The sequence below is a fragment of the Oreochromis aureus genome, linkage group 22 (assembly GCF_013358895.1).
Source record: "Oreochromis aureus strain Israel breed Guangdong linkage group 22, ZZ_aureus, whole genome shotgun sequence".
Taxonomy (NCBI): Eukaryota; Metazoa; Chordata; class Actinopteri; order Cichliformes; family Cichlidae; genus Oreochromis; species Oreochromis aureus.
The window spans coordinates 25,206,749-25,232,780 of record NC_052962.1 but is presented as its reverse complement, the minus strand read 5'-3'; the positions used below and the strand labels follow the sequence as shown (position 1 = coordinate 25,232,780).

The following is a 26,032-nucleotide window of genomic DNA, read 5'->3' as shown; positions in this document are numbered from 1 at the left end:
ACGTCCTAAATGCATTTAGAATTTATTTAGAACTACAAATTACATTTCTTTTAGCAATTATTGTTTTTTTTGATGTCACAGTTCCAACCCTGCTCCTTTATCCAGGCTTGGACCAGTAAAAGTGACCTGAACTAGGCACTCTGGTGGAGTTACTTTGTGTGTGTGTTTATAAGTAGTTTTAAATCTTGTGATCCACAAAACAACATAACAGTAAAAGAAGAACTGACTGCGTTACAGTCAGTGCGGGAGCAGCGGCTTCGCTCATGCGCGATTCATTTGCAGCTTGGACGCATAGGTGTGAACATCTCCTGCCCTGATAGCAGTTGGATGAGGACTATCCTCCGCCTGTGAGCGCTTTGGCACGGGGGAGGTGCCCACGGCAGCACCCACTGCTTGTTGAGAGTAAGAGCGATACGCGCTTTCACGTCAAAAAGTCGTCATAAATAAGTCTCCAATAACACCAGAAAAAGTCGCCAGATTTGTCGCTAGTCGCTTTTTAGAAAAAAGGTCGCTCAGGGGGTCTGACAAATCGCTAAATATAGCGACAAAGTCGCTAAGTTGGCAACAATGTTCAGATCTCTCCTTTGCTAATTTCATACACTCATTTGGATGTTTTCACTGCCTTTGATGTATGAGCATTTTAATGGATTTTACAAGAAAATAGTGCAGTTTGCTGTGCGGTGGTGATTTCTGGCTCAAATAAACAAAATTAAACAGCATAGCGAGGTTTTAAAATGATAGTCCAGTAACCAGTGGGTGTCGTCACAGTGTTTACATCCATCTTTGAGGTACAGTCTATGGGTAAGGCACACGGTAGCATGTCTTTTAACATGCAGGTGAGTTCACAGGAAGTTAAACACAACTGCAACTCAGCCAAGGACTCATTTAAATAAGTTACATTATAATCAACTCCCAGATTGGCAAAAATTACATGGAAAATGCAATTAAACAGAACTACATCGTCAGCAAAACTCAGGGATGCCCCCTGGAAGACATCATGTGTTATTCAATATCCCTGCCACTGGCAACAAAGACAACAAACTTATTATTAATATGATGATTATATAAGGATCACATGCCTGTAGGTCTATATCAGGACTCCAATGTCCCACAAATACTCCCAAAAGTCCCTGTATTTCCTTGGAAGGCTGAGGTTGGAATTACATCCACCTCTTCATTAAATATTGTAAGAATCCAGGTGCTGCACTCAAACTAAAATTAAAGAGTTTTATGCAGACAGACAAACACGACTCTCAGACACGACTACAAAGCCTTTTCAAAAACTTAGGAATTAAGTTAGACAACTTAAAATTAATTTTTAAAAACCCAATAATAATAATAACAATAATAATTACTACAATAAAATCTGTATAGCACACTGTGCTGGATTAAATGTGGGGGTAATACTTGAGTGGTGCGCATTAAAACAGAATCAGCTGCATAACGTATCTAATTGAGTTAATTTTGACTCAGTCACAACATAATATCTGCTCGGTTCAATAAGATCAACAGTAAACCTCATATGAGATGAGTCTCCTTCATTTTAACCGTACGCTCCTCCTGCACAGTTGAAAAATGTCGTTAGGTTCAAATATTGGGTTTTCAAACTGCTCCTCAGGTTCCCCTACTGACCAGGAGATTCAGGCTTTGATAAAAATTAAACTAAAAAAAAAAAAAGATAGCTGAGGATGAATCTAGTCCCCAGGAAAATGTTGTAAAATGCATTTGTGGTTAATAGGATTTCCCAGTGGTATCATGACCTCCTTTAAACACACAACCACTATCATCAGACAAAGTTTATCAAGTGCGGACTTAATTTTGTTTTTGCACAAACCTTCTGTACAACCTGGATGGTTGCAATTCAAATAAGAGCAAACCAGCAATTAAAAATTCGGGTTAATGATGTTGAGTAAAATTATTCATCTGGAATAAATTCCACGCCTAATTATCATTTCTTGTCTGTATGATGATACTGAAACATTACTGAAATAACACCGTGTTTATAGCTGAAATAAAAAGAGACTGAGATATCACTGTGAGCCTTTTCAAACCTTTCCCATTTTTCCTCTAATAAGCTTCTCCTCCTCGTGTTGTCACAGGCTGGAAATCAAACCTGTAAGCCTGTCAGTGTTGTGCTATTCATCCAGAACACAATACCTTGTTGACCTCCAGGATTTCTCTCCTTTCCTCACTGGCAGTGCGGCTCTGCCCACCTGATCGGTCTTCATGTTTGGAGCCGTCATCCTCCACAAAGGGTATCAGTTGCTGGAAGGGACAGCAAACAAAAAAATGTGGCTGTATTACTCACTGTAAGCAAGACAAGTGTAAGAGGATCGCTCCCAAAATGCTGACTTATTCAAATAACTGGATCGTGTTTCCCTACTTGGAGTAGCACAGTAAGATCCATATCATAGTTTTTTTTCAATAAAATCTGTTTTAAGATTCACCTCCTGATGCAGTTATTCTCTTTCCTACTTCTATTTTTTTCCCCCAATCTAACGTCTAAGGTCCAAATAAATTAAAAGTACTGTGCTGCCTAGTCACATCTTTCCTATACGCCCACTGAGCGCAGTTATAGGCCACATTTACATGTGTATGGGAAATCTCAACTAAGCTATATTCAACATATCTCTATGCCTTCTCGCACGATTGTTCCCATGAAGTGGTGAAAATGGGGATTGTGTGTAAGCTCTCGAACACTCTCTTCAACGTGGAAAGACAGGGACAGGAAAAGACAGAGAGGGAAAAGCGAGTGGGAGATTAATTCATTTTTAAACGCTCTGTGTGCTTGACCTTGTCTGCTTGACACTAGAGTGAGGCTGATGTGCAAGAGCCTTCAGGCGAGGCAGCGTTCCCGAGAGCTGACAGGGTCACCGCCTGCTGCTTTGCATCGCACTGCCCCCTAGTGGTCACCTCGGCGTGGGTAGGGGAGCAGGAGGCTTGCTGCAGTCACACATCAAGTAATCTATGAATGTCTTGAGAACACACTGTTCCTCATAACACAGAGACAGCAAGGATATAAAAGACCTGCACTGACAATGTGTGATTGATGTTATGCTATCTTTGCAGAGCGACTGCACAAAATTGAATTTTGTCAACAACAAAATAATAGACTGTAAAGCACACGCAGTGAAAATGGAGTCAAACCTGCGTTTCATATTCTCAAAAGACAGCAACAGTCTTATATAGCATGACATTTTATGGGTTTTAATAAAGGCTGTGGACGACTCTGCTATGGTTTGTAATACTGGAAGCAAGAAGCTCCTGTTACAAAAAAACATCTAGAAAAACATCGTTTTCCTTTCCAAAACAATACTGCCATACCAGACAAGATCACAAACATAGATTAGGTAGGACAGTCTCCAAGCAACATTAGCTAATAAAAAAAAATATCCCATATGGTGGAATAGCAAACCTTCCTCCAATAATGATTTGGCAAAGCAGTAAATTATGACTGACTACAGATTTTGGCCCGTGTTGTGCAGCTGGAGCAGAGGCCCTGCAGACAGTCGACGGCTGATTTAAGTAACCTGATTCATCTGGAAGCAATGACTGACTAGTGTATGAGTAGCGTTGGAGCCAGACAATATCAAGACTAGCACAAAGGAAGTTATCAAAAAAATAAAATACAGACAGAGAGAGGAGACTAATAGAGTAGGATAGCACTGAAGAGGGCAAGAGTCGTGGGAAAAGAGCCAGAGAGAGAGAGAGGTGAGAACAGAAAATGGGCACGGGAAAAAGAAAGGCAGACAAAGAAGAAAATAAAGAATGACAAAAAGACATAAAAGTCTGGAAAAAGTTTCTTTACTCCTGTCAGTTTCCAGGCTTAGCTCTGCGCCAAACTGTAAACTCTGACTCTTGGAGGGAGAAAAGACAGCAAGGACATGTGCAGGATATTATACCAGACAAACTATGAGCTCGCCTCCAACTTTCAGCAGGAAGAGATGAAAGTTTTTTCATTAGATAATTTGAGGCCGAAGCCAACGACATATCACATTTTAAAGGTGGTGGGCTCAGTTTGGCAGCCCGCGGGGGGAAAATGAAATGTGCTGAGTAGGGTGGGAGAGATGGATAGAGAGTGTATTTTGTGTGTGTGTGTGTGTGTGTGTGTGTGTGTACGTGTAGCTATGCAGCACGTGCACGTCAAAGTGTGAGTCATAACCCCTGCCTCTTCCACAGAAAGATGGATGTGGTTTCCTGGCTGACAGAGAAGAATGGCCTAATGAAGTTCTCCAGGTTGCCTCAGTGAGACAAAAAGAAAAGGGTAAAAAAAGACTGAAAAAAAAAAAACAGCAGGGTGAATGTGTAAGAGGAGAGGGAAATGAAATGGCATGGCTGTTCACTGCAGGAAATGACAAGAGGAGAGCAAGACTTGGGACCACAGAGAAAGAACAACATGGGAAAAGCAGAAAAAGACAGCGAGACAAAGCCAACGAGGACAAACAGACCGACCCGAGAGAAAGAAGGAAATGAGGAGAGATCCAATATCTAGCAGCTATCAGAAGAAAAGAAGATGAAAGAGGTAGAAAAATGTGGGGAGGAAGAAAAATGCATCTAAAAAGGAAGAAAGTGGATTAAAGTCTGAGAAGGAGCAAGGAAAAAGCTGCAACGAACGACATGTGGAAAGAAAAAGGGGGGAAAGCGCTGACGTGTGCAGTTGGTCCAGCTGTTCATTAAACGGGTCTGTTGCTAATTAGGCTGAGATGAGGTCACGCTGCCCGAGTCATTGATTCCACTTCCTGTTTCAGGCAGCCAATAGTGAGTGGCTGTCAGGCAGCCACCTGAATTCTCTAGGATGATAAATGGCATGCATGCTGGGGCCAAAATCAACAACCCCTCAGCCCCAGACAAACATGGTGAGAGGAGCTATTGGCTGGTCAGCACCGGACTGGGTCTCAGCCTCGGGGGGAAATGAATAAACATTTAAATAAGGTGGAATGAGCAGGGGGAGGAAAAAAATAGCCAGATGGTGTAATGACTCAATGAAGGTACGGCAAAAGGAAAATGTCAAAGAAAGCCCGTCACTGGCTTTGATTTAAGGGCACAACTGCACACAAGAGTCACTTTGAACAGATCGTTCGAAATGCCTCTCGCTGACTGTACTCCTCAATGCAGAAAATGTACGTGGTGGCAGCCATCACAAATTTGTTCCAATTTAAGACTGGTCTCCTCCCACATCCTCCTTTATCCTCAGTAGGAGTCTGGTGAGAGAGATTAGCTCCGAGCCAATCTGTAGAAATTGGGAAGGGACTGCCGCAGTCATAAATCCAATCAAACAGTGGTGGATAGCCATGCCGGAGCCCCGCATGGTGCCTCACAGAGTGCACCCCCAGTGAGCCAGTGAGTGTGGAATTGCACGTGTGGCGAAAACATGCTATTGTGCCAAGTTACACTGCACCACTTGCATTTCTATGTTGTACATTTATGTGTGTGTGTGGGGGGGGGATACAATTGTGCAATCATTCTGTGAAGGCAGGCAGGGAAGGAGCCCGGCTAACAGGCAAAGTGGTGTTGTTGCTCCTGAAGGTGGATGGTGACTGTAACCAGCAGTAAAGAGGCTCTGGAGACTCACCTGAAACGACCAATGAATCTGCTGCAGGCAGAGAAAAGACAGACCTAGAGGGAGTAGGTGAGATAAGAGTTCCCCAGGGTAAATATGTGTGTGTTTGTGTTAGCAGCTTTGTGAGAGCGTGTGTGTGTGCATGAGCAAGGGGATGTGGAAGTTACAATGGCCTACTTCCTTTAAACCAACAGCTTCCTAATTTAGCAGACAGCTTTTACGAAAAGCCGGACTATATGAGGCGGCGGCTGAAAGCACAAAAAAAGCACATGACAAGCACATAAAGCATTTGTTGATGTTCACATCTAAAAAGATCAATCAGTCAACTTAAAATGTAGTTTCAGCACTTCAGCACTTACAGCCTCATCATGTAAAACCTAAATGCAGTTGCAGCTGTGCTTTATATAATAAAAGCATGACCTGATTTGAGGTAAGACAGCATCTTAAAAGTAATAAAAAAATGGACAAAATATGTAAAATACAAAGTATAACACAATGTGTTTTATCAGGTAACAACTATATTAAGCTGGGAGTAATGTGGATTTAATTCAGTCTCCTTTCAGCATGTAATACCTAACCAAATCCAAAGCAGAATGTTTGTAGCATGATCCGGGAGCAATGAACCATTATGGGGAGAATTTTTTTTGTTTGTTTCATTAATCTTTTGTGACGAGGGGGAGAGTGCGTTATTCTTGAGTGAATGGAAGATGGAGTGGTGGACCAGCAGATTGGTATGGTTTGAGCAGAAATATAGGCATTGTACTGGACTGTCATGGTTAAGAGAGAGCTGAGCTTTACAAGTCAACCTACAAATCCAACCTTTACCTATAATTATGAGTTCTGGGTAATGACCAAAAGAGTAAGGCCACAAATACATGAGGCCAAAATGAGTTTCCTTTATAGGTTGGCCGGGCTCAGCCTTTAAGGTAGGGGAGAGGAGCTATTTCTAAGGCTGAGCATGGCTGGGTGGACTCTGGACTCCGGACAGTATGTCAGCAACACACAAGAACCACGATCAACATGTCTCACTACTGCAAATACTTTATTTACTTTTGCTGAGGGTGGTGCCTGTATGGAGTCTGCAGGAAGCCGGACACATTACACTCGCTCACTCAGGGTGAATTAATCAGATCATAGCCTGGTATCACATATCACACAGACTTTGTAATATGGAGCTAATGAGTTAAAAACAATTTATTGTCCAACTGAGTCTGACATTTATGTCCTCACACACATCCATGCTGGCAATGCACTGGAAAGTTCAGTGCAGCGGTACATGTGTGTAATCAGACAGAGCTCTTCGGCTAACTTTACCTTAACTTTACCCGAGTGCACCTACATGCATCAACCCATGATTAAACCTCAGTGTTCCCAGGTGCACGCCAATCTTTTGTATACTTAAATCAACTTGCACCAATTTCATCACCTCTCCTCCACATCACAGCCAACAAACCCCGACTGCTTCTTTTGTCTGCGTTATGCAACCAGTGCGTGCCGCCACTGTAGGCGTGCATCATATTGCTTCACTCTCTGCAACAGGACCGGTGTGTGCAGCAAATACGGATCAAAGAAATGTTAGAAGCCCTTTTGGAAAGTTCAAAGTTTTCCACTTTTTATGTTTCAGGCTCATCTTAAGATGGATTCAATTAATTTCTCCCCCTCGTCAACCCTTTTGTTATGATTTATAACTGCACTCTGTTGTCCCCTAACCAGCCGACCAATGTAAGAACCTGCTAACTGTTCCCACCTCACACTTAAAGACTGAAGGCGGCTGAGCGTTAGCAGTTAGAGCTCCTCTGTTATGTAACGAACTGCTGCCATTTCCTTTGAGACCTTAAAGATTTAAATATATCGGCAGGCTTCCTTATAACATTTTACTTTTCTTTTAAACCTTTAAGGCTTTTTAATTTTATTGTTAACTACTGAGTTGCACTGTATTTTCATTCTTGATGCTGCACTTTCGTGACTCTGTTTTATATTAATACATCAACTGTTCAATAATTTGAATAATTTGAACAAATTCAATAACGTCAGTAAGAGAAAGCTGTCATTAGCGTATTTCTTAGCATTGTCGTGTCTCACCTCTGGAGGTATGGGGTCGAGGCCGGCACAGTTTTCGTTGCATTTATCGTAGACGAGGCGCAGCTTGCGGAAGAGCACAGAAAGCGTTCGTAGATGCTCCTGGAGTTTCCCCAGCCTGTCCTGGTGGGTGTTGGGGTGGTAAGTGACTCCATTAGGCAGCTAAGAAGAACCAAAGGGGAAACGCTGTGTTAAATAAAGTACTAGAATTTTCTTAGTGCTAATAAAAAAGCAAAACCTATTGATCCTCACTGACTGCCAAAGCATCACGAAGCCTCTGTTGTTCCCCAGCTGATAAGAAACCATGAGAAAATCCTCTGATAAATAAGTGATAGTGTTCTTTCTACTTAAGAACGGGAGCCATCAGTCTGAAAAGACGCTTTAAAATGTGTTTAACACGTTTGTGATCCTGCAACAATATGGCATGTGGTTTTAATAATCACAATTTAAACCACCAAACATAAACTCTGCAGCATCAAAAGATAAACAGCTTCAGCTCGAGCACTTTGAATGTTTTTTTTTTTTTTCCCCCACTCACTCCCATACTGAGGCTGCAAAACTGGCTTTCAACAACAATGGGTGTTAAAGAGCAGCATGACATGTTTTTTATTGAGAGGATCGACAAGCCTCTGGAGCAGCACTGTCTGATTATAAACATCCTGCATAGCATGAAACAAGCCTGCCTTGAGGGCAAGCAAAGCGAAGAGAGACACACAGAGAAGCAGAAGGGAGACAGACAGAGAGAGACGGAAGGAGTGGAGGGAGGAGAAGACACATGAGGAATTTTTACAAGTATAAAGGCAGCCTGTGATCTAAAAAAACAAGTCACAACAATGCTGTTTGTGCATTCTGCGGCTGAGGTCGCGCTCGCTCGGCCCATCTCGCTGGCTGTGATCTTAACAAGGTGTGGGAGCGGCGTCTCGGAGGAGCAGGCAGACATCCATGATAAACTCATTCCAGTTGCATCTTTAATATGAGGTCAAAGCTGAACTATATGTGAACTGCAGACCAAGCTAATGCACAAATAAATGATCTCAAGGAATATTAACAAGCATCCGCTGGCACTTAAATGCAGTAAAGACTGATGCACTGTTTGGAAATAAAAGAAAACATTTGGAAGGAAAGTGCACTAACACATTTGACATAAAAGCAATACATTCAGCTCAATGATATATGTAGAAGGATGACTTCATGAGTCTTATCTACGAGTGCTCCTTCTTTGTTATGACAACATAAACAAAGCCCTGCAAACACAGGAGGAAATCACACAAAGGCAACATCCTTGCTTAGCTAGTGTTGGATTTATCGCAAACACTTTGACGATGGTTGTCATATCACATTACTGCATGGTAATTTGCACTTTTGGTCATAAATTCCTGGCAGTAAGCTGAGCTTTGAGCAATTAAAATAACCCAAAAAAACTTCCTATCTCAAGAAAGACGAACGAGATCTGCTTGCAGTTCTCCAATTTTTGCGTGGCAGGCCCCCACATGCCCCTTTTGTATCACTAACAACTGAAAATTGTGACCTAAGTAAAGGTGATTGGAATCGCATCAGCAAACTCTTGTTTATTTTGTCAAAAAAAAAAAAAATTTTTTAAGTGATATTAATTTAACTTCAGTTTTATGCAGTGGTTCCTGTCCCCAGATTTAAGAGCCACTGCCTTATGCTAATATGTATTTTCCCTGCCTTAATGATTGAAGGCATAAAAAAAGGGTCTGTACTTTTCCTGCTCCTAGTTGTCAAAATGTAATTTGTGCAAAAGGCATATTTGGAGCCTAGACACTGATTAAAAGTTTCCTCTACATCTTTGTACTTTCTGCCAAATTCTTTCAGAATACAATCTACATGCCACATTATTTTAATGAACCTTAAACTGCCTCTGCAGGCTTCTCAAATCAAGTGATTTTGGCCTTTTAGCTGCGCTGCGCTTCTCGCTGGCTGTGGCCCGTCTCCCATTTACCATCAAGACTGCAGGCATCGTGTTGTTTTTAAATCTTGCATCAAAATGCATTGAAAAAGAACTGCCTTCCTGACTGGCATTTGCTTTGTTATTAGAATAATAGTCATCATGTCATGTTAGTATCTCTTTTTTTTTCCCCTCGCATCTTTTGCTGGTCTGTTTTCATGACAGCGTGTCCAAACTTTTAATTTTACTCATCTTGCGTCATACTTAAGAGTTCTTGAGAGTCTCACATTGGTTCTAGAGCTACAAACATGACATTACCTGCATGTTTCTGAGGAGCTGGAAGATCTCCATGGTCCTGAGGACGATGTCTTGGACCGTCTCCTGGCCGATGCGACACAGCGAGGCCGTGTTAACATCCCGTGCCGCCTGAGCCTGCTGCTGCTGTTGCTGCTGCTGCTGAGGTGGCGGCTGCCCGCCAAAAGGTGACACAAGAGGAGGGGTCGTCATGGAGACTGCAGGTGAAGATGCTGATGGAGAGGATGGATTGGAGGGGGGTTCACGTGTTTCCCTGTCAGGTTATTCCACACCAGGAGACATTTACATGCCTTTAGGGAGTATTTTAATGGAGATAAAGAGAAGGAAATTTAGAGAAGTTAAAGGAAGTCCTGGTTATTGCGCGTGCTTTGTGATTACTCAACAGCATAGAGTTTAGCAATATCAGCTTAGCTTTTAGCTAAGCTAAAGTTTGATAAAAACATATTTTCAGCTATATAAAAACTTCACAGGTGCTAAAAAGTAACAAAAACAACGCGTTAGTCTCTGTGCTAACGCCATAGCCTTTAAAATAAGTTATCTACGCGGGTTTGAATCTATTTAAACGACAACTCACATCAGTACAAGTCTCTCAAATGCCGCCCCGAGCTTTAAAAGACACACCCAGATACATGAAGTAGAGTAACGGGTTAATCATCGCTCATGTAAAAGTACAGCGATTGTCACAAAAGCTAAGTGGACAGTCACACCATACGACACTCTCGCTTTCTCAGCGTTTATTTTTGTGGGTTTTTTATTATTTTTCTACCACATCATGTCACAGAGAGTATTCATGTTTGCTCACCGGCACAATTACAACATGTTAGGTTACCTGTGTGGTGATAATTTATCTCTTTTGTTGACATGTCAAGTCCCTCTGCTCCAGGGATCTCAGCTGCTGCTGCAACTATCGCGAGAAGTCTTAAGTCGACGCCGTCATTTTGGGTTGTAAATAATGTAATAGAAGCGAAACGTGAAAATGTATATTTATATATATTTATTTTTAATTTGGTATAACTTTAACGAGAATAAGATGTTATAACTGACATGTACTAATATCAAATACGCCTTTGGTCATCTACCGCTTCCCTCTGAATGCTTCTAAAGCATGAAAACATTACGGTAAAGCAACGCGCACGCCAAAATGTGCTCGGGCTACTTGGGGTAAGAGCGACACATACTGGCTCATTTTTTTAATAACAGCATCACTACCACACATCTGAGTTCATCAGCCCCCGGGCCAATTTACGCCACATGATTGCTTCTCATGGGTCATTCTCTTTCCCTTACTCTGTGTTAAATTAAATCCCTCAGTGCATCTACCCATCCATTATTTATAGTCTACTGTACAGCTGTGCTTGGATTGTTTTGTGAGCCATCAGAATTCAAATTAATTTGAAATACAAGAGGTGTCACGAATAGACAGCAAGCTGTACAAGGCTGCTCCCTCAGCATGTGCAGCAGAATTACTGCCCTGACTTACAGACACTGGAAATAAGAGTTTTATTTATTTATTTTTAAAAAAGAAGGAAAAAAGGAAAGGTTTTACCTTCAGGCTTGAATGGTGCTGAAAAAAGTAGATTAGGATGCTATTACTTAATATACACCATTCACTGAAATTTAGGGCCGTGGGCTGGATTTCAATTTTCTTTTATCTGAAACACACTTTATGTAATAGTAACCCAGAGTCTTTTTTTCCCCACTCTTTTTAGCAGCAACATGCAATACTGATGCGAAAAACACTGAGCTCACTTGACTGCCCACAACTTCTTAATTGCAGACAGAGTGCTGGTTAGCTTGCCAGGATGAATGAGTGTTACTCTCACAATCCCCATCTGCTTTAGCGCCAGACTAACTGAGGCATGCCTTTTGGAAATAAGTTCCTCCATAATCATCCAGCATGTCTTGGTGAGCTTAATTGGAAGGAGGAAGCAGCGATGGTGAGTGGGTGGAGGCAGGTAGCGAGATGAATAGGTTTTCCCATGTTGCCATGTTGCTGATTAACAATGCAACTTTAGGAGAAGGATGGAAAATGTAAAAGTGTGAGTGAGTGTGCAAAACCCTTGAGTCGGCCCTTATTTCTTTATATTTTGCTTCAGAGGAGACAGATTTTTTTTTTTTTTGCTTGTTTTGTTTGTCTTAAAAACTAGTAATTTGTTCTTATTTCTTCAGTTGAATCAACAAAAATTCGAAAAGAAGAAGTGGCAGAACCCGGATCTCACGCAGTGTGACATCATCCCACCACAGAATAGAACAAAAGGCAGCCGACATCCAAAGATGAGCTTCAAAAATCCTTCAAGAAGCCTGAAGACTGCTTAAAGAAATGACAAGAAAGCTTGCCTATTAGAGTTCAGGCTGTATTGAAGAATATAGATGGTCACGCCAAATATTGACCTTCAACCTTTCCATGTATGTTTGACTGTGACTGCTGCACCTCCTTCCCACTTTGCTAGCAAAATACAAAAAATAAGGGTGCCTTGAGACTTTTGCACAGTACTGTATAACGTAAATGTGTCCCAAATCCTAAAGAAGACAGCTGTCTCCAGGCCCTGACCAACCAAGAGCTCATCTGTCCTCACTGATCGAAGTGAATAGAGAAACAGCAGAATGTATTGATCACATCAAAACGAGCTGATGAAAAACATATTGATTCCAAAGGGCCCACTCCTGTTGATGTAATCAAACCTCATCGCAACAAAACAAATATAAAAGACCTTCATTCATCATAAGGCATGGCTCTCAGAAATCTTAACAACTTCGTATTTGCTCAACTGTGTGTTTGTTTGAACAGTTCCAACCGTCACTGATGAGCAGCAGGAGGAAAACTCACGGAAAACACAACTGAGACTGATTACATGCAACAGCACACAATCAGGCAGCACAGATTACCATGAAAGTGACGACAGGCTTGCAGTACCGCATCATGTAGTCAGTTCTGCAGGAGCCTGATGAGAATGCACGACAGAAAGATGGAGACAGATAGAGCGGAGAGGAAGGCCTACAGGCGACCTGATCACCCCTTGTAGGGAAATACAAACCATGTAATAATTATAAGCGGAGGGGGTATCGTAACTAAAATGGATTCTCTATCCACTTAGTGCATTACCTATGCTTTAATTAAATGCACACTGATCTGATCCCTGCAGGGCTAAGTTCAGATGGAGAGCAGGGAGTACAATGGATTGCTCTGAAGGCATCAGCATGTAAAGTCCACTCAGCTGTTCTGAGAAAATTCACTTACAAAGAATGAGATCAGTACACCCGGCACTAAAGGAGCAGAGAGGCAGGACAGTTTATGGGTGTGAGTGAGGTTGCCAAAGCAGGCTTGTTAGAAGCACGCCACTCAGCAGCTATAGTCTTATTACCTGACATTTCAATGCCATTTCATTAGGTATTACAATACCTGTGGCTAAGGAGGCAGAGTAGGTTATGTGTTAATCACAGGGTTGGTGACTGGAGTGTCTTTCAGAAACACACTGAATCCCAAATTGCCAGTACATTGCATAGTATCCTGCTACCATGAGGCTGATTGAGACACATCACAAAGAGCTTTGAGTAAACACAATCTAAAGGGGTACTCTCATTTCCATCTAAATATATGTTTTTTGGATTCTGACATAATAGTTTTGATGATTTAGAGTTCAAAATAATAATCCTTTAATCAATCCTGGTTAGGCCACCCTCCCTTTAAGGCTGTTTTCATTTGATTGGCTGCCTCTTGGAAGCAAAATATTTAAACAGTGATAGTGGTAACAGTAAGCAGGGTTTACTGCCAGAGCTGTGCCTGAAATTAGCTGATCTGGAATATCTCATCTCAGTGGCATCATACAGAGCCAAGACCAGAAAATAAAGAAGCTACGTAAGGCGAGGAGAGGACCCAAATGCAGGACACTGAGGCGTAAGACATTAGAAAAAATGAGCACTTTATTGAGCTGCAAACGTCCTACAAAGACTAAAAAGACCCAGGAGCCTTGGAGCATGAGTTTAACTAGGGGAAGATAGAAACACAAACTATCATGGACCTGGGGTTTTGTGGCTGTTGTCTAAGGGTTTTCTATTAATATGTAGGTCCTGGGATGAGTTTCATTGTTCTTAGTTGTGTTTCCTTTCTAGTCGAGTGTAGACTCCTGTGTTCATTACGTTTTGAGTTTTGATTTATGTTTTTTGGGGTAGATATTTCCTGTATAATTTCCTTAATTGTTTTCTCAGTTTACTCTTTAAGTTTCTTAGTTTTGGTACTTTTTTTAAAGTAAGACTGTTGCGGTTAGAGATGTAGTTTATTTTCCGTTTTTACTGGTACCTCCATGTTTCCTTGTATTTTGTCTTTGTGGCACTTGTTTCTAAGTCATGTTGGTTCCTGTGCTGTTTTGATAGTCATTCGTCTTTTGTGCCTTATAGTTAGTTTTACCTCTCTTGTCCCATTGCCTTTGATTAGTTTCAGCTCTTCTTTTTTCACACGTTTCCACTACTCCGATTTGTCCACAGTATCTGTGTGTATATACGCCAGGTCTCCCTTGTCTTTTCAGTGTCTGTTAACCTGCTCTTGTCTTTATCTGCAACTGAGTGTGTTTTGTGTCTTGGGATTCAGTCTTGGATGTGGTTTGGATCTTGGCACTCCTCCTAAGAATTGCTATTTTTTTAGTTTGTGTGTCTGTGAGTCCTGCAGTCCTGGATGAATTTCCTGCTCCGTTTCACATGCTGCAAACAGATAAAAACAAAAGGGAGGGTATATACACTTACGAGCCACCTTATGAGGTACATTTGCTCAACTCCTTGTTAATGCAAATGTCTAATGGGCCAGTCGCATGGCAGCAACTCAATACATCTCAATATATCAATACTTAGACATGCAGACATGATGAAGATGATCTCCTGAAGTTCAAACTGAGCATCAGAAATGAAAGGAAAGGTGATTTAAGTGATTTTGAATGTGGCATGGTTGTTGGCGGCAGATGGGTTGGTCTGAAACTGCTGATCTGATGGGATTTTTCCATATAACCATCTCTAGGGAAAAAATATCCAGTGAGCAGCAGTTCTTGATGTCAGAAGTCAGAGGAAAATGGCCAGACTGCCTTAGGCTGATAAGAAGGTAACAGTAACTCAAATAACCACTCGTTACAAACCTGAGAATGCAGTCCCCTAACTGTTTTGCATGTAGTAGATTCATTCTGTGCTTTTTCTCAGTGTTGAAAAAAAGCCTCTGATTAAACCCTTACATCAGTGTTCACATTCAGAGATTTTAATTTGTTCAGGTTCTATTTCAGGCTGCAATTTATCACCCGTGTTATTATTTTTCTGATTTGCATGTTTAATCACGTGACACCATTTAAGACTCAAGAGTTTAAAAAGCACAATAAAGTTAAAAAAACAAACCTAAAAGTCTGGACCGTGAGCTGCTTTTTTTTCTCTTCGAATGTATAATGATCATTTAGTTTGACCTAAAAAGAAAGTACCAACCTTGATGAGAACACCTCAGAGGCCTACTGAGCTGTCCTTCTAAAAATAATGGACAGGTGGTGTCATCAGTGTCCGAGTGGGGGCTATAGTTTTTGCTTAAGCATGATTGGACTTGACATGTGCTCGTTCATGTGTCTTTGGTTGTGGAAAACGTGAAAACAGATTTACAAAACTTGAATCAAGAGGTGAGCAAGTAGCTAGTCAACCAAAAAAAAAAAGGAGTTTTATCTTATTAGCATGTTTATTAATGCTTTATTTAATACAATTACTAATATGTCCATTAAAAATATAAAATGAATGATTTAGCTGGCACCAGCCAGCCACACATCAGTTGTTATTAATGATTACCTTGTCCACGCCACTGAAGCTCAGGACACCTGCAGCTCACACTGCAGGATACAGGTGGATAGACGAAGGTCAAACTCACACAAGCCATTAATATCTGATTGTCTGCAGCATGTCAGAGGCCGGCGGTACACCGAAACGGCCAGCGAGGTTTACTGAAAACTGCAAATTGGCTCAAGGTCAAAAAGGTGGGGGTTAGTTAAGGGGGAAATCAACCCCTCCCCCCAAGATTCATTTCTTATTCCACTGACACTGAGAGCAAAACTCAGAATACAGAGTATTTGAAAAACATGAATATTTTATTGAGTTTTTCATTGCAGCTTGCACCTTACTCATGCAAAGTTTGAAGAAGTGTTGACATCATGTATGAAACTACACTCAGGAGTCTGGTATAACAGTCAGTATATAGAAAAACATACTATGATAGAATGTGCAAATGATGGTCTGTATCAGATGTCTGAGGTCAATAAAGTGAATTAATGCTTAAACACACAAAACCACACCATCCTGTATCACTGACACGAGACTTTTGAACTGCAGTTTTGCATAAACCCCTCAGTGATTTCGGTTTCACAATGAACACATTTAAAAAGCAGAAATTGATCATGAAAACTATACCTACGAATGGATAAAACTTCCCAAAGGAGGATGGGGGACATTAGTGTTTCCCGTAAAATCGTTTACATTCAAAAGCCACCCTCATTGCTCTTTTAAACATTTCTTTGGGTCTGTCAATACAAAGGCACTCTAGACACAGTCATGCAAGTTTGTCACTAAGCCCTCAAGGTCCCCAGCAGCAGCGCCGACTGTCATCGACACATGCGCCACAGCAGACAAATCTTGGCTTTGTTTCGCTGGGATCAGATGAAGATTTAAGGCGGGTTCCTACTTCTTAGGGTCCTCACACAGTGTGCATCCAGGCTTCAGGTCGGCCTGCCTCTCCATCTGAATCGTAACGGAGTGGAATTTGTAGGAGGCAAAACAAGCCTGTGTCATTTCTCTGAGGACAGTCTGAGCATCCACTGACTCATCTGTGGAGGAGAGAGGAAAACAAAGGGATTGGCGATAAACCAATGTTCGTCACCTTTTGTATTTATATTGCATCTATGAGGTTTATGTTTTTGGTCAAAGACAACCAGGATGAAAAAAAGGCTGAGACATAGTAGCAACCTATCTAACTAAAATTTGTTATTATTCCAGACTATGTTGTTCCAGTCTTGCACTTACTATTTTGAGTGTACAAGTACATTCATACCATCAAGTACAGCTATTTAAAGTCCTCTACAAGTACCCAGATGGTGTATCCATATTACTTAAAAAGCTGAGCGTGGAATAGTGCATATGTCTCACCCCAAGTGCTTGCCATCTTGGCAGCATAGTGTATGTCCTCTTATAACATCCATTGTCTTCCCCGTAGACTACATCATAAACGATGGATGTGATTAATAGGGACGTGCCTTAAAGCTGCATTTCTAATGGCCAGCAGGCGTTCAATGCATTGGATGCAAAACAAAGTCAGTTTGTACAGAAATTTAATGGAAAACAATATTTCCCTCTCTTGTTCTATGACATCATCAATACACCTTACTGACGTGTTTATAGTCTTTCAAAAGAACCCATCAAGTAGCATTTTTCCCCCCTATTCTTTCTTACCTATGGCTACATGTGCCGATAACACAGCCTGGTTCACGGTGAGAGCCCAGATGTGAAGGTTGTGGACCGCTGTAACCCCTTTCACCGCTAACAAGCCGTCTCGCACCTCACCGTATTTCACCCCCGACGGAGTACCTGAGGCATGGATAGAAAAGACAAATCAGACTGCGATTCCACTGAAAACATTAACACTGCACTTCAATGTTGATTTAGTAATTTCAGCCTCACCTTCCATCAGGACAAGAAGGATGTCTCTCAGGATGGTGAAGGTGGTACATAAGACCAGGATGGAGAACACGAAAGTGCAGATGGGGTCAGCTATCTTATACTCTGGCTGAAAGAGAAGCACAGAGAAAATGAGTTATAGCAGAAATATTTAATTAAACACATTAATTTATATTAGTGAATTCACTTCTGTTTACATAGCTCATTTAAAACCAGCAGGAGTTGACCCGAAGTGCTTTCCAATTGAGGCAGACAGTAACATCATTAATGGTGCTGTCAGTTTTCCAAGCTGAAAAACACCGTCTGCTATACAACTGTTACTTATGAAAAAGTTCTGTTTATTAGAGCCCAGTTTCTCAGTGTAAAAATCTGCACCAGTTACAGAGGAAAAAAGGCCCCAACTGCTTCTCATTAAAGAACACAGGACAGTGGCAATTAATTACATCTTATATAAGAGGAGGCCTTAATTTGGCAGTAATGACAGTCTGGGGAAAAGCTCTACAGCACCCTGGAGTCACTGAGGACTCTGCAGACAGGCACGAAATGACTGAACAGCACGTGAACAGTGAACATGGTACCATCTTTCCTGTTGGAAACAGCCCCGGCTTTGTGCTGCTCGACATTTCTCAGGGGGAGAATGTGTTTTTAGCGCTGAGAATATTGAGCGTTGGAAGCTAAAAATAATGCAGGAATTATTAAATCAAAGCCACTGTACGCTGCACAAGACTCACGCAATAGCTACTGGGTTTATGAACATTTCGGACTAATAATTATCGAATAACATCCACAACTTTAGGAGTAACTTTTAAATTGTTTTGAACTCTTGGGTCACACTGTGTGTGCAAACAGAGGGAGAGGCCTTACCTTGAAGAAGATAATGATGGCGCTGACGAGCACGCTGATGCTCTGGAGAAGATCTCCCAACACGTGCACAAAAGCTGCTCGCACACTTGCGTTGGCCTGCTGAGCTCTCCGTCCTGGCAGAAGAAGAAATAACAATAAAATCAATTAAAGAAATATTTGTATGCGTTTTCCTTCCATTTTAATATGAGGATAATGACCTATAATATTAAAATAGCATAAAAAATGTTATCCTTACCGTGATCACCATGATTTTGCTCTACATCCGTACAGTCATCATTCGAGTGTGTGCTGTTTGAGATCTGATTCTTGTCTCTTCCCTTCTTGTGACTGTGACCGTGCCCGTGAAAGCTGAGCCCACCATGACTGTGGCCGTGGCCGGACTGATTAAGGGCGGCCGCCATGCTGTTGAGAGAAGGACCATTCTTCAAGAGTTCAAGAAAAGTGCTGCCTTCCTTTCTGTAACGGCTTTAATTAAATCACAAACTCCAAAACGAGTAAGGCTTCACTTTACTCACATGATATTGGCCACCACAGCACAACCGGAGGTAATGAGCATGATATCTCCCTCGATGGTGTAGTCATCACTGATGAGGCGCTCCACGGCCAGGTAAACTAACACTCCTGTTACCAGCCAGATGGTGAAAACAGACAGCAGTGCACCCAGGATCTCTGCATTAATAAGAAACAAGGAGAGAGACAGGATCTGCAGTCATGCACACTGCTGGAAACAACAAGAAACTGCAAATTGTTCAAACTTCAACATGCAGTTAGAGAAGATGACTTGATAAAAATACACACAGTAAGACCTGATTTAGACGGGAAAATAGAAACAAATAAAATACAGATACTCTTCTCCTTCCCATGTTCCCACTTTTTGTTGTAGTCAGTTTGTTTTTCCCCCAGAGGTAAAAATATTTGTGCCTCAAGTTATTCCACTTCTTTCTATATTCCCTCACCTCCACATTCCGATAGCTTCAGCAATCTCCCTCCAGGAATTTGGTGGCATTTGTGAGTTCTTGATTGAGGAGCTGGTCCAGCTCCACTTTTAAGTGTACTAGAGCAGGTCTTAATACACTCCACTGACTCCGTTTTGCACTATATTGTTCATATATCTTTTCCACATTTTTATATTGTGATTTATTTTGGGTTTATGCTGCTAGACCATTGTTCATTGTTTCTGCAACAGTCACAATTAAAAGCATCTTATGAAGCTTACATTGATTATTAGTCTTTATATTGAGATGATGATGGTTATTCTCTCACTGATGAATTGAAAAACTGCAGAGAAAACAAAGCTGGAAATGTGCAGGAGGAGTCACTGGTACTAAACAGCCGAATCACAAGCTGCTACAGGCACAGCTTACCCAAAAAGAACGTTTTTGGGGTAACCTGTGTTCCTGAAACTGGTCAGGAACTGACAAATTTAAAAGAAACTGAATTTTTAGGGAGTGTGGTGGGTATTAATGATTTTACGTTTACGACATTACATAAACATAAAAGCACAAAATGTAAACAAACAATATAAATGTATCAAAGTATAATGTATCAAGTTAAAAAATCTTTTAGTTTAATACTATTTATACGATGTTATAAATATATCTGTAATGTGTGGATGCAGGATGTAACTCCCAGCATATGGCACTGAAAGCTCTGCTACTTTGCAGTGACATCCACTTATTTTGCATGCCATGTTAGTGAAAATTAAGTTGCAAAGGAATGAATAAAATAAAGAAAAGCTCAAATAAATTACATACTAACTGGAAGACGCATGCTGTAATGATGTACCTGCACGGTGCCAGCCGTAGCTGAGTTTGTGTGTAGCTGGTCTGGAGGAGAGCCAAAGGGATAACAGGCTGATGATGAAGCTGGTTAAGTCCACCAGCAGGTGGGCAGCGTCTGTCATCACCGCAAGGCTGCCTGCGAAATACCCACCTGCAGAAGGAGAAAACCAGGACAGTTAGTGAAATGGATTAACTACTTGGTATATTAGTGCAGCAATGACAGACTTACACTTGTAGGGATACAGAATGTATATATAATTTAAGAAAAATAAGTAAGGTGGCCACAAGTAGGTGTGAGAGAGCTGGCTGAGGACAGACAAGTGAGAAGAAAGAGAAGTACGAGGAGTGAAGAAAGAGAGAGACGGTCAGAGGTTACAGAAAATAACAGAAATGGCAGCATGTATTGTTGACTTACAAACAATACACAAATATCAGCTGTCGTCATGGGATACGCACCGAGAAAATGAGAACAAAAAGATAATCACAAAATAAAAGCAGAAAACGACCGTGACTCACCGAGGATTTCACCAATCATGAAAATCAGGCAGATGACAGAAACCAGGTAGAGCCTCTTCCTGGCAACTTTCCTCTCCGTCTCTCGATCCTCCTGAGCACGGCTGTTATCATGGCAGTGCTTAATGTTACCTGTGCCATCTTTCTGTAAGGTCTCGTGGTTTGGCACGCTGGATACACAAAAACAGAATGAATGTTATGAGCTGGGGACAAAATTTTTAACCCTTAACATTAACAAAAACTTTTAGAGGTAGATTTGTTACAATTAGGCAATAAAAATGTAAAATAGTTATAGTGAAAATGCCAACATTTCCCAAAACAATTAATTAGCACATCCTCATTTAGGTTTGACAGCATTTCCTGTAGATAATGGCAGATGGCTTGAATATGAATTGAGGTTGTGGTTTGGGGAAGGCCTCAGAGGGGACTGATGGCAGCTCCTGGGCCGAGCAGATCCCCATGTTCTAATGAGTAGTAAACGGATAGAAAAAGGAAGGGTGGGGCATGAAAACAAGAAAGAACAGCTTATAGTGCAAGGGGATTCATATATAGATAAAGAACTGGAAAGGGAGTGTATTGAGATGTGGTCCTGCTCCTGAAATGCAGATAAATTATCTCCAATTGTGAAGAAAAATGTGGATGTTTTTGAACATTTTCAAGACTTTTAACTTTATGTGCTAATAGTAATGTGCGACTGCTATTCTGCTTGTCTTTTAATTACATCATCGGTAGATTTGAGTTCTTTTCTCTTGCTCACTGAAATAAACCTCGCCTGCTTTGTGCTTGAATATTAAAGTCAAGTTCAGCATCTGAGGTGGAAATGCGAAGGAAAATGTCCTCGAGATTCCTCTAACATAACTGTCAGATGTTTGCTCTTAGGTCCTATACTTTTTAGCACTTTGCCCTGGTTGAGCCACTTCACAGCTGTGTGGTAGCCTATGTCACCATGTTCAGTCTCGTGATCCTCCAAGTCCTGCGATTCAGTGCTCTTACCCTAAAAAATTATTTGAGTTAAAACATCAACAACATGGTTATTTTTAGCACTGACTTACACACTTCCTGATGTATAATACAGTGCAAAGAAAATACCCATTTTGGGTCTGCGTTCATTTCAGTAACTATCTTGTATCCACTTCAAAAGTCCAACATTTTTTCCTGTCAGATTTAGACAGCAATGGGTTGTGATACCTTCCAGTTTTATCCATTTCTATTAGCCTATCCACATATGCAGTTACCTCGATGAACAAATCACATACATTTTAATCCTATTTTCCCGTTGACTGCATGCAGGTCAGTCAGGTACAACCAAAGGACTAGATGTACCCCAGGTCTGATTTAAAGGAAGACATTCACACTTGTACAGTCAGGGAATCACTTAAAGGGATGCCATTCACTAAAGAATAGCTATTAAAAAAGAGGTGAAAGTTCTGGTTGAACTGGGGGAAGGAAACTTTGTTTCGAGCATGTTTGTCCAGCTCTTTTATGCCTAGACTGCCTGGCTGAGGGTAGGAGGTAGAACAAGTGCCGCCCAAGGTGGAAAAAGTCTTTCATTATATTTTTTCTTGCCTTCCTGAGACACTGAGAGCTGGAGATGTCCTCCAAGCAGAGCAGTGGGAAGTCACTTGATTCCTGGGCAGTGTTGATGACCCTCTGCAAAGGTTTATTGTCCACAGTACCACACTGATGCAGTACACTTACAATGACTGAGGGGTAGAAGGCCACCAACAGCTTTTCCTCTATGCAATTGCTCTGCAGAAACTATCAGGAAATGTATTCTATGTGGATTTTTTTTTTTCTTTTACCATTTCTGCTGTCTTGGCAGACCTAAGTGCCTCTGCAATATGAGTTTTCAGGAACCTAAAGCCAAAACCTGTTGCTTTAGTGGAGGGTCGGGCCTTCCTTTTTATCATCCCTTTGGTTTTACTGGTGTTGAGTCCCAGGTTGTTTGCAGAGGACCACACAGACAGTTTCTGAACCTCATCTATATGTCAAGTTAAGTATCCAGCAACACAAGTGTCATCTACAAATTTAATAAGGGTGTTGGTGGGGTGGATTGGATTTCAGTCACGTTTGTACAAAACATAAAGGACAGGACTTAGCACACAGCCGTGACGAAAGCCAGCGTTAAGTATGAGGTTAGAGGAGCAGTGGGGGTGATTGTGTTAAAGACAGACTTCCTGGGTGGTTCAGTGTGGTGAGGAGGGCTGTGGCTTTGGTATCCTGTGTACATTTGTTTACTCAATAAGCAAACTGATGTGGATCAAAGTTAAGAGGGAGGCAGCCTTTGATGTGCAGTAATTCAAGTCTATGTTAACATTTCATGACTACTGATGTCATTGAACTGTTCAGACAAACAGGTGGGAAAATCATGGCAAATTGGGACTGTTGTGGAAGGTCGCACCAATAAGCTATACAAAGATGACCATTTTCTCCTACACATGCTTGACATTCTAGCATTGGAACCATATTTGGGGTTTGGCAGGTGGAGAAACCCTAAGATTGGGTGAAGCAGTGCAATAGGAGGAAAAGAGGTACTCAGGAAAAACTCACATAATAATTTGATTTGTGAACTAGATTTTCTTTGTGTACAGACTGTGACCAGCTGACCTGTGCTGCTACATTGATGTTCACTGCTTTTTGTATATTTAGGACTACAGATTAAGCAAATCTTTGACAAGCCATATGGCAATGTACTAGTACATTACTTGTATAAAAAGTAGAATTAGGTCAGAAAGCTGAGGACAGGAAAGTTGGGAAGTTGCGTAAAATGTAAATAAAAACAGAGTACAGTGATTGAAAAATCTTATAATTCATAGTTTATTCATAGTATAACAGAAAACATTTCAAATAATTAAACTGAGAAAACTATGAAGACTTTGAATGTCTCCTAACCTACAGTAAATAGCATTTAAAAATATATATACATATCAGAGAATCTGGAGAAATCTCTGTGTGTAAGTGACCGAAAATCAGTGAAAATGTCTGTGATTCTTTAGGCCCTCGAGCAGTATTGCTTCAAAAACGGGGCTTTAACGCGGAAGTCATTGCATGGGCTCAGGAACACTTGTTGTGAAAAGAAGCAGCCATACGACAACATGATCCGGTAACAGTGTTGTTTTCTCTGGACCAAAGCTCATTAAAAATGGACTGAGGTTAAGTGAAAAACTGTTTTGTGGTCAGACGAGTTGAAATTTGTAATCTGGAAAGGCACCATCAATGCTGAAAGGTATATACAGCTGTTAGAGGAACGTGAGCTCCCATCTATGGAAGGCCTTGGATATTTTAGCATATTAAAGTTTTTTTCTCACTCTCTCCCTGGAAAATAAAACCGTTTTCAATATCTGGACACAATTTAAAATGACCTGGTACAAGAAAGCTTTAATCGGTTTATGCTCGCTTTTCTTCTAATTAGATGTTGAAGTACCGCGACCAACTTTCTTTTTTACATTCGCAACGTGAATGCATCACAAGGATGAGAAGGAGAAAAAGCGCGTGGGAAGTCATTATTTTCTTATTACTGAGCAAGTACCTACACACCAAGCTGCAGTACACAAAAAATTAACAAATTCGACAACAATGTGCTTAAACTATCTTTACAGAGCTGTTATGTTATATTGTTATATGTCAGTGAGCGTTTTTACCTGGATTAAATAACCGATATGTAAAAGTCACTTTGCCAAAAACTGCTTGCACCTTCTACTTCTTAACGGTATTTCTTTCTGGCTCAGAATGACTTGATATCATCCATGGCAGGTGTGCTTGACAGATTATAGATCACCAAGTCATTGGCAGCGGTTTAAATACCACTAATCTTTTTTTTCTTTTTCTTTTTTTGCAAATACCGGTGTTCCAGATTAACTGGTTAATCCGCATGACACACTAGCAGACAGAGAAGATCACTCGGTGAAAATGACCAATCTGTAAACAAATCTAACCAGTTAGCATAAAAAAAAGTTAACCTGGAACACCGGAAATCACTTTTTGGCACGACACCGGATTGTTACGCCTATTGTAACCCCCGACTAAAAGTGACTTGGTCTTGTAACCTAATAAATAATGGGCCTAATAACAATATTGACACCAAACAAACAATCGCTGATTAACAAGTGTTTAAAAGTGGGTCTGTGCGCTGCTGCTGGTGCTGCAGCACTCTGTGCACACTTCCCTATTAAGCAGTAGAAGTAGAGCCAGCTAAATGAGCCGAGTCAGACACACATTTGCACACAGCTAATCTCATCAGACCCCCAGACCAGTCCAGTCCCGTGTGGAAAACCAGTAGGTCACAGAGGAACGTGAGCAGACTCTCCCCAAAGCACTTTGTGAAACTTTGAAACTACCTTTTTCTTGTTGCTTTTGATTTAAAATACGATTTAACACCAAACCTTCAAGCACAATTAACATTTTTAAGCTTGTTTTTATTCACCTGTTTATTGTTGGAAACAGGGAATCACATGTTCCTCTACTCCAGTCTGAAACACTATTAAGACAAACTTTAATCGTTTACCTTTCCGGTGTGCTGTATCTCTTCTTCTCTTCTGACACCAGGTGAAACTTCTCTGGATCCTTGTTTTTAAACATGACTGCTGTCTTCTCAGACAGTCGGTAAAATACTCAGACTAAAAACAAAAACGTATTTAAACGAAAAAAATAAAGTAAAAACAATACTTAGAAATAAATTAATGTTCAGTTATCTCACTTAAAATCTTTGTTTTCTTCTCTGATCTTTAGTTGTGCCTTCTTGAGACGTCTTTCAGCGGCCGCTGGATGTCCTCTCTAACAAATCGGGGTGCAAGGAGCAAAGATTTTGATGCAATCTTGTGACTAACGCTTTGCACCGTGTGCAAACGCAGAGCCGACCGGCCTGAAGGACGGCGGGGGTGGTGATGGCACACATGGGGTCCAAAACAGACACACGTCTGTAATAAATGTAACATATTAAAGCGAAATAATTGTGGGCGAAGCTTTCCTGAATTCCATAAAGATAATGAATATTTTGTGTTCAAAACCCAAATTCAGCTTTGATTAATTCACTAATTACTCGGGGGAGGATTTCACCATTTTGCACATCCCAAACTACCACTCGAGTTCTTCGGGGTCCGCCCACCTCCTCTGATCAGCCGGCACTCACTGATTGCATAATCAAACTAGACGGGCCGTGCGCCCTTTCCTCTTGCGTTATCACTTAGCCATTATTTCCAAATTCAGCAAAACTCTTCTCTGATGAAAACAGTCTTACTTAACACCCCGATTTCAACCCCCGAAAGATTCCCAAGCACCTGCTCGTACAGTGGAGTTTACTTATCAATGAGATACTTTATTTTTCAATCACTTTGA

The 26,032-nt window shown here is 41.1% G+C and overlaps 2 protein-coding genes and 1 long non-coding RNA gene across 5 annotated transcripts in view; 1 reads left to right on the top strand and 2 right to left on the bottom strand.

Moving 5' to 3' along the window:
• Positions 1-10,795, bottom strand: part of med30 (mediator complex subunit 30) — a 47,426-nt gene extending 36,631 nt beyond the window's left edge. Inside the window, exons 1-4 of one of the 2 annotated variants that reach the window (XM_031738120.2) lie at positions 10,693-10,795; positions 9,867-10,153; positions 7,643-7,801; positions 2,158-2,265 (exon numbers count right to left, since the gene is read on the bottom strand). In XM_031738120.2, coding sequence (XP_031593980.1) covers positions 2,158-2,265; positions 7,643-7,801; positions 9,867-10,055 — 456 coding nt within the window. In that variant the 5' untranslated portion in view covers positions 10,056-10,153; positions 10,693-10,795. Of the gene's footprint in view, positions 1-2,157; positions 2,266-7,642; positions 7,802-9,866; positions 10,154-10,437; positions 10,540-10,692 lie in introns of those variants that run through there. The other variant, XM_031738121.2, reaches the window with a different exon arrangement.
• Positions 10,796-13,631: 2,836 nt separating this feature from the next.
• Positions 13,632-18,524, top strand: LOC120435719. Its single transcript, XR_005609867.1, has 3 exons — positions 13,632-13,758; positions 14,869-14,949; positions 18,390-18,524. It is a non-coding gene; the product is annotated as an uncharacterized LOC120435719 (long non-coding RNA).
• On the bottom strand, positions 15,941-25,830 carry slc30a8 (solute carrier family 30 member 8). 2 transcript variants are annotated; one of them, XM_039605715.1, is made up of 10 exons: positions 25,754-25,830; positions 25,203-25,614; positions 20,702-20,868; positions 20,190-20,336; positions 18,920-19,073; positions 18,640-18,806; positions 18,405-18,517; positions 17,544-17,649; positions 17,316-17,450; positions 15,941-16,693 (listed from the first exon to the last, which is right to left on the bottom strand). In XM_039605715.1, exons 2-10 carry the CDS (start codon positions 25,274-25,276, stop codon positions 16,548-16,550), a joined length of 1,209 nt encoding a protein of 402 aa, XP_039461649.1. In that variant the 5' UTR covers positions 25,277-25,614; positions 25,754-25,830; the 3' UTR covers positions 15,941-16,547. The 2 variants fall into 2 exon arrangements, with proteins under 2 accessions (XP_039461649.1, XP_031593929.1); XM_031738069.2 differs by having other exon boundaries at positions 25,203-25,314; positions 25,395-25,799.
• Positions 25,831-26,032: the final 202 nt, after the last annotated feature.

What these genes read in the sequence shown, in the direction of transcription:
- slc30a8 (XM_039605715.1), bottom strand. Translation starts at nt 25,276, where the DNA reads ATGTTTAAAAACAAGGATCCAGAGAAGTTTCACCTGGTGTCAGAAGAG. An exon ending in CTACGGCTGGCACCGTGCAG is followed by an intron (nt 19,074 to 20,189) that starts GTACATCATTAC and finishes TTATTAATGCAG; the next exon opens with AGATCCTGGGTGCACTGCTG. An exon ending in GCAAAATCATGGTGATCACG is followed by an intron (nt 18,518 to 18,639) that starts GTAAGGATAACA and finishes TTCTTCTGCCAG; the next exon opens with GACGGAGAGCTCAGCAGGCC.